Source organism: Podarcis pityusensis (assembly GCF_964106645.2).
Source record: "Podarcis pityusensis genome assembly, chromosome: 10".
Classification (NCBI taxonomy): domain Eukaryota; kingdom Metazoa; phylum Chordata; class Lepidosauria; order Squamata; family Lacertidae; genus Podarcis; species Podarcis pityusensis.
The window spans coordinates 33,488,333-33,500,411 of record NC_138035.1 but is presented as its reverse complement, the minus strand read 5'-3'; the positions used below and the strand labels follow the sequence as shown (position 1 = coordinate 33,500,411).

At 42.3% G+C, this 12,079-nt stretch overlaps 1 protein-coding gene across 3 annotated transcripts in view; it reads right to left on the bottom strand.

Moving 5' to 3' along the window:
• The window catches only part of PLBD1 (phospholipase B domain containing 1), a 29,385-nt gene that overhangs the window by 937 nt on the left and 16,369 nt on the right, over nucleotides 1-12,079 (bottom strand). For all 3 annotated transcript variants that reach the window (XM_080971247.1, XM_080971246.1, XM_080971245.1), the window contains exons 6-10: nucleotides 10,455-10,599; nucleotides 3,239-3,439; nucleotides 3,004-3,144; nucleotides 2,318-2,503; nucleotides 261-367 (exon numbers count right to left, since the gene is read on the bottom strand). In XM_080971247.1, coding sequence (XP_080827373.1) covers nucleotides 261-367; nucleotides 2,318-2,503; nucleotides 3,004-3,144; nucleotides 3,239-3,439; nucleotides 10,455-10,599 — 780 coding nt within the window. The remainder of the gene's footprint in view (nucleotides 1-260; nucleotides 368-2,317; nucleotides 2,504-3,003; nucleotides 3,145-3,238; nucleotides 3,440-10,454; nucleotides 10,600-12,079) is intronic.

Below are 12,079 nucleotides of genomic sequence, written 5' to 3'. Positions count from 1 at the left end.
GTATCTGTTTTCTAATTTTTTTTGGCAAGAGGCTGAGGCTCACCTAGATTATGAGGCCCTGGCCTGCAGCCGCCCAGCCCACATATAAATCTGTCACTGTCCTTACCTTTGGGCTGCATATAATGACATAACAGAGGAGGAAGTGTGTGTGTGTGTGTGAGAGAGAGAGAGAGAGAGAAAGAATGAATGGATGAATGAATGAATGAATCCACCCTCCCCACAAGCATCTAGAACAGGCCGGTTCTTCTGGGAGTCGTTACCTTGGAGTCATAGCAGCCAGCTGGCATTGGAGACTCAGGGTTCAGGTCTCCCCTGCAGCAAATGGTATTACAGGGATTGTGCCTTGTATAGGGATCTTTTGTGTAGTCTAGAAAACAAAGGAACCAGAGAATGAGGATTTAAGCAAGTGTTCATAGCCATGAGGACCCACTACATTTCTCTGTCCAGTGGTACCTCGGGTTAAGAACTTAATTCATTCTGGAGGTCCATTCTTAACCTGAAACTGTTCTTAACCTGAGGTACCACTTTAGATAATGGGGCCGCCGCTGCGCAATTTCTGTTCTCATCCTGAAGCAAAGTTCTTAAACCGAGGTACTATTTCTGGGTTAGCGGAGTCTGTAACCTGAAGCATCTGTAACATGGAGCTTCTGTAACCCGAGGTACCACTGTATTTGTTAATTTACAAGCGTATCCTCCCGCCTGACCTCAAAGAGTTTAGGCCCTCTCCGGCTTTTATTCTCACAGCAGTCCTATAAGGTAGGTGAGAAAGAGAGAGAGAGAGAGAGAGAGAGAGAGAGAGAAGCCCAAGATCACTCAGTGAGGTTCATGGCTAAGCCTGGGCTGATCACAGGGCTAAAAGGAGCGCAAAGGCAATGGTGATTCATACCCTTGCATTGAAAACAAATGCTTCAGCCATTCTGTGCTAGATGTCAAATGCCTCAGGGGTTACAGTGCAGAATTCAAACGGCCCTGACTGCTCACAGAGTTAGATATTTACAGACAGGCTTTTAACCACAGTTCAACTTGAGTCTCATTCACACTGGGAGGTATTTTGACAACACTGTGGGGACTGCCAGACTTGGCATCAGTTTGGAGGGGATCCAAAATTTCGGGGTCACACATTAATGAAGCTCTCCAGACTGTCAGTATTTTGTGGGAATGTGATTTGATTGCATACCAAAACTTCCAGTCTGCACATTTAAAGTGGACGAAAAGTGCTTTGTCACCCTAGCAAAAAATCTACTTAAAAACACCACCACCTCAGGCTTTTTAAAGTTTTGGACACAGAAATGCTTTGAAAACTGTGGAATGAAAAAGTGTTTAATGAGAAGACATGTAAACACCCTCAAACAAATCAGACTGAATAGGTATAATCTAACCTCTGCGTAAACTTTCTGCAAGCAAATCACAATGGATGCTGAATAAACAGAAATGTAAGGGACTAAACCTAAAGATCTGAGAACTTCTTTTGGGGGGGGACTAATATTTTGTTAGATTTGGGCTCCCACCTCAAAACTGTATCCAGGTAGTTAAAGTTCAACAACTTTCTTTCCTTGTCCCAGTTCGGTTCAGAAACCAAAACAGCAAAGGAAAACTCTTATGATTTTTTTCTGAGTTGCCTGAAAAGGCTAGCAAGCATACAGATGATGGCAGTGCTAATTCCTTGCAATGAGCCTTTTCACGTTGTGGAGATGGGAGGGGAAATGTTTGTAAAATAGGGGTGGACAACCTGCGCCATCAGCCTAGATTCAGAAGCCCTCTGCAAGTGAAGAAGAAGAAGAAGAAGAAGAAGAAGAAGAAGAAGAAGAAGAAGAGTTTGGATTTGATATCCCGCCTTTCACTCCCCTTCAGGAGTCTCAAAGCGGCTAACATTCTCCTTTCCCTTCCTCCCCCACAACAAACACTCTGTGAGGTGAGTGGGGCTGAGAGACTTCAGAGAAGTGTGGCTGGCCCAAGGTCACCCAGCAGCTGCATGTGGAGGAGCGGAGACGCGAACCCAGTTCCCCAGATTACGAGACTACCGTTCTTAACCACTACACCACACTGGCTCTAGAAGTGATCATATCACACCTCTGACAAGAGTGATCCCTCCCTCCCACTGGATGGCAAGGAAGAGTAAAGAAATGGGTGGCAAGGACAGACAGCAGGCTATGGCAGAAAGAGAGATAAAAAACTGGGATGGCCCCATCCACCATCAGCTTCTGCCCTGCCCCGTTGCTAGCATTTGGACCTCAATAATTACACCAGAGGAAATGTCATCCTAGGCAGAAAAAAGGTTCCCTGGCCATATGTTAAAGGATAATTAAAAATGTCATACTGTTGTATCTCATTATGTGCTTCATGGTCTCCATGTCAGTCACTTTCCCTTGGTCCCGTCGGAAGATTTTTGCTCTGGGAGCCATCTCATAAGAGAAGTCTAGGCCGTATTTTTCAACATACTCTGTATATCCGCTCAGATTGTAGATATTTTCATGAAAAGGGACGTTGTAAGAAGGCCAGTATCCTGTAAAAGTAGACACGAAAGGGTAAGGGGCATTGGAGAAGAGGTTTTGGACACTGCTTGAAAGTTCCCAAAGTTTTGAATTTGAAAGCTGAACTGCAAGAAACACAACCCTCTTTCTAGAGCTTGCTGTCACTCACAAGGAAATAAATGAATGGGACAGAACTTACATTGGAAGGGATGTAACAGTTGTAAAAGCAAATTTCACTTGGAGAGGCTGAAATACCAAAGAATCTCAGCATTTACCAAAAAACAGTGGAATCTTTTGAGCACCATCTATTATCATTTACGCTGCTGCGTGCTAGAGTCACCTGCAAACATTACATTACTACAGACACACCCTTTTTGCACAAATACAAATCTGGAATTACTGGTGTGTTGCAAATTTCTCCTAGACTATTTTCTAATTCTCCCTAGTTAAGCAAAAGTGATAACTTTCAGCAGAGACTTTTTTTAAAAAAAAAACCAAACCCAAACTCCAGAACTCCTATTCAAGCTTTTACCTTTACGGAGAATACTTGTCTGATCAGAATATTCCACAAGTTTTGGGATCTGTTCAACGACATAGAGGGTTCCTTCACCAAGACTCTCTTGCAGTTTGACCCTGTTTGTATTCAGTATCATGTACTGGTTGTTATAAGTACCTAAAGTCAGTGAGGAGACAGTTAAACTTTTAACTTTTGGGGCAAGAGGACTGAGAGAATCGTACACAAAGAGATTCACTTCAAATATACCAACCAGAATTCTCCCTTTCGAAGGCTTGTGCCCAGGACTTTCCGCAGTGGGCCATCATGTTGGCAATGCGGACTCTCTGCCATGCAAAGAGACTCTCAGGTACCACTTGTTTGAGAAGAGAATGGTTGTATACGCTGTTTGTGGTCTGCAACATGATCAAGCCATTGCCAAGTATGTAAAAGTCATCTAGGGATACCAAAAAACCTGAATATAAAATAAAAGGAGATGGTTTGTTATCCATAAATGAATGCTTCACAAGGTTTATTCTGGGGCTTCTCCAACAAATTTTGCTGGGCTCCCGGATTTGTCTCTGACTGCTGCAAGGCTAGGGGACAAGCAGTCCGCACTCCAGCCTTGCTAAGAAAGGACACCCTTATAAACAATTTTAAATGGGGAACTGCCACCTATACAGTCAGACATTCCTGAATTCATGGAATATTTGGCAATAATGGACTATGGTCAAATACTAGGCAGTCAGTTCACAATATCTTCTTGTCAATCAATGGACATAATAACACACTGTTATGAGGCTTAGCGAAGCAGTCCGTTGACTGGGATGATTTTTGTAAATTTAATTTATAAGCCACCTTTCCTGAGCGCAGTCCATAGATGTATAACAGGGGAGGGGAGGTGTCAGTTCTGCAGGATCTATTTCATATTTTAGTGGAACTCCAAGATCCGCTGTCTGGAGCTAAGAATGAAAGGAACCAATGCCTCTGAACAGCTGAACACAGGGAATAACAGAGCTCACAGGCCTTCCACACAAAAATCCATCCCTGGCTTGCCCACCTGCCTTCATTTCTGCAGTCTAATTTAGTCATTTTGTTGCTCCTATTTTTAAGTGATTAGGAGCCCAGAAATCCTCCTAAATTATGACCAATCAATTAAGGCCCCATCACCGTGAGACTCTGACCTTCCCACAGCTACATAGGGCCTTTGAAGAACTAAGATTCCAACAGATGCCCTCAACATATTTAGAAAATAATTCCCCATATGGATTGAAATGTATATATGGATGCAATCAGGTAGAGGACATCACACACTATCTTCTGATTTGCCCCCTGCACACAATGCCCAGAGGAAACTATACTGCCAATTCTTAATTGGCTTCCAGGTCGATCCACACAGGAAGTGACAGTTGAATTCCTAGCAGATAAACATCTATATATTTACACACCAGGGAGCCAAATTTGCACTGGCAGCCAAGAAGCTCCGTTCCAGCTATGTGAATGCACTCCAATTTAAAATTTTAATGTAGTCAATTTCTTTTTATGTTGTAAACTCCTACAGGCTACATTGTATGATTTTAGAAGAAAGTTTTCCTTTTATTCTCTGCTGTCCATTGTAAAGGCCTTTGGCTATATAAAATAAAATTGACCAGACTGACTTACACCACAACCACCCAGCCATTTACCAGAGAATCCCCTGACATTGGATGAAACCTCTGTAGTCCATGGAGGACTGAATAATATTTTATAAAATACAGTATTAAAGAAAGATGAAATGAATGCTTTGTTTAAGTTAAATGAACAACATCAAAGTCACAATTCAGTTCCATTATGAGCTTCACAATGGGCTGTTTATGTGACATGAGCTTATAACTCTCTTACAGAGACATCTAAAAACCACAGACATGACAATTTCCTAGGTGTTCACATTCACTGGTTCCACATAAGTTTCTAAAAGGTATCACACAGAGACATGTACACAGCCATTAGAACTAATTTTGTAGGTTGTGATTCTGTAACAGGTATGTGCCCTGGAAAATAGCAGGGGGAAATCAGCATCCCTAAGGAAAAGTACTTGAAAATGAAAACTACAAGCACCGGCGGCTCTCTGAAGTTCTGCCTAGTCAGCATTGTGTTTCTCTATTTGCATGGGCTTATGAGAATTTGATGTAATTGAAATTGCCTCTTGACACAGTTTATCTACTTCATCTGTAATCCAGTCTCCCTATCTCTCACTCTCAAGGATCCTTGAATGAGCCCCATAATTCTATCAATGCAAACAAAAGTGTTTCTGATTGCATCTTCTGGATCCAAGCCATGTAGCTACTCAGCAAACCTTGTAGAGAACACTGGGGCCTTGCAGCCTCATTCACCACAGCCTTATTAATGAGAGGTGATGTTAGTGTTTCAAGCAGTTCCCCCAAAGGGCCAGACATGATCAGAAACAGGAGTGACTGTGCTGAAAATGGTACAAGCATAAAATATAATAAAATACAGTCCCTATTGCAATAAAAAATAAAATAAAAGCATGCTCCATTGTGGGATGTTGCACAGGTAGAAAGGCAGCAGCACGTGGGAAGGCTACAGCATGGCTACTACAAGCACTGCACAAAGTATTTCCAGGCAAGTTGTTTTAAATTTTGTGCATATAAATGTATACAGCAGCATTCATCCATTCTCACCACAGCAAGTAAACAGAAATCTTCTACAAGTGCCAAGTGTTGTGTAGTGGTTAGAGTGTCAGACCAGGACCTGGGAAACCAGGATTTGAATTCCCACTCAGCCATGAAATTCACTGGGCAACCTTGGGCTCATCATTGCCTCTCAGCCTAACCTACCTCACAGGGCTGTTGTGGAGATTAATTGAGGAGGGAAGAACCACGTGTGCCGCCTCGAGCTCCTTGGAAGGGAAGGTGGGGTATAGATGCAATAAATAAATAAAATAATAAGACCAGTGGCACATTCACACAGGGATCCCATGCCACCTCTCTGGACCTCTTCCTTTTCTTAACATCTCTCTTCCTATACCCATGTTTCTTCTCTTGCACACAATCATGAATATACAATATTGCACTGTTGTTAAAAGCAGGCACACTTAACAATCAAACCCTTATACTCAGCACATGCAAAATCTTGCACTCACAAAGTTTCTCCCTCACAAAGTTTGGAGAGGTGTTTTGCCCCCGTCCCATGTGATTGCTAACTGAGCAGAGGAATTTTGTACCAGCGGTTCCCCATGCTGTGCTCTGCAGGTCCCTAGCACACTGTTGCCCACACTGTTCAAAAGGTTTCCAACCACCCTTGGAGGCAGGGAAGGAGTGACTGACTTTTTAAGCTGCCTTCTGCTTGCACAAACATAGGATGGAAGGTATTTGTTTATTAATACTACCTTTTATACTGCCTTTCAACCATATTCCCAGGGTGGTTTATAAAAAGATTACAGTACAAATATATATAAAAAACATAAACTAAAAGCTACAAAATTATAAAAGCAGTATAAAGCAGTTGACAGGATTACAACTGCAGTTAAAAATAAAAAATAAAGTATCTGCCTGGCACCAAAAAGACAACAGCAGGTAAAAAAGCCAGTTAAAAACATGCTGTTAAAAGTTTGGGGCATAGCTTTAAGAAGGAAACTTATTCCATCTACCTTTTCCTACACGCACTAACTGGAATTAATTCAAGGCCAGCTAGAGGCATCTTGAAATATTTTGACTGGAGGATGCGGTGTTCTCATTAGGTGAACAGTACAAAAACACTACTAGGCACTTGGGTGGTTTGTAATGGTTTGTGGTTGAAGCTTGTGTGGCAGGCTTGAAAAGCAGGCTCATGATATCCAGTATCACTGGGCTGGTGCCAAGATCACATACACAGGGATGTGAGTCTCCTTAGGGCAAACTCAATGGTACTGGTTCAGTGAGAATGAGGGAGGTTACATCAGCTGGTAGTCATGCTATTAGTTTGTATTAATCAAATTTTGAATGGTCTTCCCATTTTTATTGTGCTATTTTATGAGTGATGACCTTTGGCTAAGCAATAAAGTTTTGGATTTAGTCCACTGAAGAAGCACAACCTCCTTACCAGCCCAAATCCATATCCAATTTGTCTAACCATACAGCAAGCTTTGCTATGTATTAATCTGCAGGTTTATTTGGATTATAAAGCCTTTGTTGCCCTATCTGCCTTTGAATTCAAGTTCCTGTTGTTGTTGTTGTTTAGTCGTTTAGTCGTGTCCGACTCTTCGTGACCCCATGGACCAGAGCACGCCAGGCACTCCTGTCTTCCACTGCCTCCCGCAGTTTGGTCAGACTCATGTTCGTAGCTTCGAGAACACTGTCCAACCATCTCGTCCTCTGCCATCCCCTTCTGCTTGTGCCCTCAATCTTTCCCAACATCAGGGTCTTTTCCAGGGAGTCTTCTCTTCTCATGAGGTGGCCAAAGTATTGGAGCCTCAGCTTCACGATCTGTCCTTCCAGTGAGCACTCAGGGCTAATTTCCTTAAGAATGGATGCGTTTGATCTTCTTGCAGTCCATGGGACTCTCAAGAGTCTCCTCCAGCACCATAATTCAAAAGCATCAATTCTTCGGCGATCAGCCTTCTTTATGGTCCAGCTCTCACTTCCATACATCACTACTGGGAAAACCATGGCTTTAACTATACGGACCTTTGTTGGCAAGGTGATGTCTCTGCTTTTTAAGATGCTGTCTAGGTTTGCCATCGCCTGTCTCCCAAGGAGCAGGCGTCTTTTAATTTCGTGACTGCTGTCACCATCTGCAGTGATCATGGAGCCCAAGAAAGTAAAATCTCTCACTGCCTCCATTTCTTCCCCTTCTATTTGCCAGGAGGTGATGGGCCCAGTGGCCATGATCTTCGTTTTTTTGATGTTGAGCTTCAGACCATATTTTGCACTCTCCTCTTTCACCCTCATTAAAAGGTTCTTTAATTCCTCCTCACTTTCTGCCATCAAGGTTGTGTCATCTGCATATCTGAGGTTGTTGATATTTCTTCCGGCAATCTTAATTCCGGCTTGGGATTCATCCAGCCCAGCCTTTCGCATGATGAATTCTGCATATAAGTTAAATAAGCAGGGAGACAATATACAGCCTTGCTGTACTCCTTTCCCAATTTTGAACCAGTCAGTTTTTCCATATCCAGTTCTAACTGTAGCTTCTTGTCCCACATAGAGATTTCTCAGGAGACAGATGAGGTGATCAGGCACTCCCATTTCTTTAAGAACTTGCCATAGTTTGCTGTGGTCGACACAGTCAAAGGCTTTTGCATAGTCAATGAAGCAAAAGTAGATGTCTTTCTGGAACTCTCTAGCTTTCTCCATAATCCAGCGCATGTTTGCAATTTGGTCTCTGGTTCCTCTGCCTCTTCTAAATCCAGCTTGCACTTCTGGGAGTTCTCGGTCCATATACTGCTTGAGCCTTCCTTGTAGAATTTTAAGCATAACCTTGCTAGCGTGTGAAATGAGTGCAATTGTGCGGTAGTTGGAGCATTCTTTGGCACTGCCCTTCTTTGGGATTGGGATGTAGACTGATCTTCTCCAATCCTCTGGCCACTGCTGAGTTTTCCAAACTTGCTGGCATATTGAGTGTAGCACCTTAACAGCATCATCTTTTAAAATTTTAAGTAGTTCAGCTGGAATACCATCACTTCCACTGGCCTTGTTATTTGCAGTGCTTTCTAAGGCCCATTTGACTTCACTCTCCAGGATGTCTGGCTCAAGGTCAGCAACCACACTACCTGGGGTGTACGAGCCATCCATATCTTTCTGGTATAATTCCTCTGTGTATTCTTGCCACCTCTTCTTGATGTCTTCTGCTTCTGTTAGGTCCTTACCACTTTTGTCCTTTATTATGGTAATCTTTGTACGAAATGTCCCTTTCATATCTCCAATTTTCTTGAACAGATCTCTGGTTCTTCCCATTCTGTTGTTTTCCTCTATTTCTTTGCATTGCTCGTTTAAGAAGGCCTTCTTGTCTCTCCTTGCTATTTTTTGGAAATCTGCATTCAATTTCCTGTATCTTTCACTATCTCCCTCGCATTTTGCTTGCCTTCTCTCCTCCGCTATTTGTAAGGCCTCGTTGGACAGCCACTTTGCTTTCTTGCATTTCCTTTTCATTGGGATGATTTTCGTTGCTGCCTCCTGTATAATGTTGCGAGCCTCCATCCATAGTTCTTCAGGCACTCTGTCCACCAAATCTAAATCCTTAAACCTGTTCCTCACTTCCACTGTGCATTCATAAGGGATTTGTCTTAGATTGTATCTTACCGGCCCAGTGGTTTTTCCTACTTTTTTCAGTTTAAGCTTGAATTTTGCTATAAGAAGCTGATGATCTGAGCCACAGTCCGCTCCAGGTCTGTTTTTGCTTACTGTATAGAGCTTCTCCATCTTTGGCTGCAGAGAATATAATCAATCTGATTTCGATGCTGCCCATCTGGTGATGTCCATGTGTAGAGTCGTCCCTTGTGTTGTTGGAAAAGAGTGTTTGTGATGACCAGCTTGTTCTCTTGGCAGAACTCTATTAGCCTTTGCCCTGCTTCGTTTTCAACTCCAAGGCCAAACTTGCCAGTTGTTCCTTTTATCTCTTGACTCCCTACTTTAGCATTCCAATCCCCTATAATGAGAAGAACATCCTTCTTTGGTGTCAATTCTATAAGGTGTTGTAAGTCTTCACAGAATTGGTCAATTTCAGTTTCTTCAGCACCAGTGGTTGGTGCATAAACTTGGATTACTGTGATGTTAAAAGGTCTGCCTTGGATTTGTATCGAGATCATTCTATCGTTTTTGAGATTGCATCCCAATACAGCTTTTGCCACTCTTTTGTTGACCATGAGGGCCACTCCATTTCTTTTACGGGATTCTTGCCCACAGTAGTAGATATGATGGTCATCCGAACTGAATTCACCCATTCCCGTCCATTTTAGTTCACTGATGCCCAGGATGTCAATATTTATTCTTGCCATCTCATTTTTGACCACATCCAACTTACCAAGGTTCATGGTTCTTACATTCCAGGTTCCTATGCAATATTTTTCTTTACAGCATTGGACTTTCCTTTCGCTTCCAGGCATATCCGCAACTGAGCGTCCTTTCGGCTTTGGCCCAGCCGCTTCATCAGCTCTGAATCTACTTGTACTTGTCCTCCGCTCTTCCTCAGTAGCATGTTGGACGCCTTCCGACCTGAGGGGTTCATCTTCCAGCGTCATAACTTTTATATGCCTTTTGTCTTTGTCCATGGAGTTTTCTTGGCAGGGATACTGGAGTGGCTTGCCGGTTCCTGCTCCAGGTGGATCACGTTTGGTCAAAACTCTCCACTATTGGGTGGCCCTGCACGGCATAGCTCATAGCTTCTCTGAGTTATTCAAGCCCCTTCGCCATGGCAAGGCAGTGATCCATGAAGCAAACTAGAGCATACAGGCAAGACTCCTGCATTCAAACATAACAAACTCACACAGAGTTCCATTCACACATCTAAGTTACCTGGGTAACTGCTGAATGAAGCACGGCCTGAGCTCGTTTGTGGATCATCAACTTTAAAGTCCCAATGCTTATAGATTCTCAAAGTAGCCGCATATGTGAACCAGCTAGAATGAGCAAATAATATATTTTCATATCCAGGGAGGACCTAGCCAAGAGAAGTAATAGCCATGTTAGTCTCATGCAGTCAAAATGACAGAGTCTTGTGGCAGCTTAAAGACAGACTAATTTATTGTGACATAAGCTTCTGTGGATTCAAGTCCACTTCTTCAGACGCATGAAGTGAAAGAGAGGGACAGAGGAATGATCTACCTTGTTGGTCTTTGGCTAGTAGACTCAAGAACAGATGCATCACAACAACAGAAGCACAACCAACATGGCTGAGTTGTACTGGGTAAATAAAACAGCATGTCTGATTGCAACTTGTAAGCAGAACTCCAGATAGATCAGTAGTCTTTGACATTTTTCAACCTAGGACTCACCATTATAGACTCACAGAATCTTAGAACTGTAGATTTGGAAGGGAGCCTAAGGGTCATCTAGTCCAACCCCCTGCTCTGCAGGAATCTCAACTAGATGGCAGATGGCCATCTAACCTCTGCTTAAAAAACTCCAAGGAAGGAGAGTCCACCACCTCTCAAAGGAGTCCATTCCACTGTCAAACAGCTCTTAAGGTCATAAAGCTCTTCTTGATGTTTAGTTGGAATCTCCTTTCTTATAACTTGAATCCATTGGTTTGGGTTCTACCCTCCAGAGCAGGTGAAAACAAGCTTGTGATAGCCCTTGAGATATTGAAAGATGGTTATCATATCTCCTCTCAGTCTCCTCTTTTCCAGGCTAAAAATGCCCAGCTCCTTCAACCGTTCCTCACCCATTTATCATCTTAGATTAAAGGTGAGTCTTGGGTTGGGAAAGGTTGATTACTGATGATCTAGAGTCCTACTAACAAGCTGCAATCCGGCAATGTACTGCTAGCAATTCATCCAATTATTTTTCTTCTTTTAAAAGGAAATAGCATCCATATCCCTGAATCGGATATTTTTGTTCAATCTTTTCAATTGCCTGTCAAAATACTGTCAGTAGGGCGCATCTTAACCCTTCCATTTACTTATATTTGAATTCTTATGTTGCACATCTACTTAGATTCCATATCAGAATACCTGTTGTATATTTCCAAGGTGTATATGAATAATTTATAAATCCAAAATTCTCTCTCCAATAATATATTTTAGTTTGGTATTTGCCATTTCTGTGAACATCAGTTTTAGTAAAATATGCATTTTATGCAAATATTGGTCTGATTGAGAAAGGGAATTCTTAGGACTTGACTTTTCTTTCAAACTATTGCATATCCAATATCTTGATTACATTTTTGACTGGGACACTTCTGAAACTTTCTCCCAGAATAAAGTGGGGCTATTTTAGAGAGAACAGACAACGACAATTAATTTTTATTTATTTTTTTAAAAAGCATTGTAAAACCAACAGTATGAGATTTAATTAGCAATGCTATGCATGCATGAGGCTTAGAAAAATGGGGTCCAAAGTATAAATTCCATTTTGGGGTGCAGTTGGTTACATCTTTTCTTTTAGGCCTAAACATAGAAACAGGAATGTTGTTGGTCTCA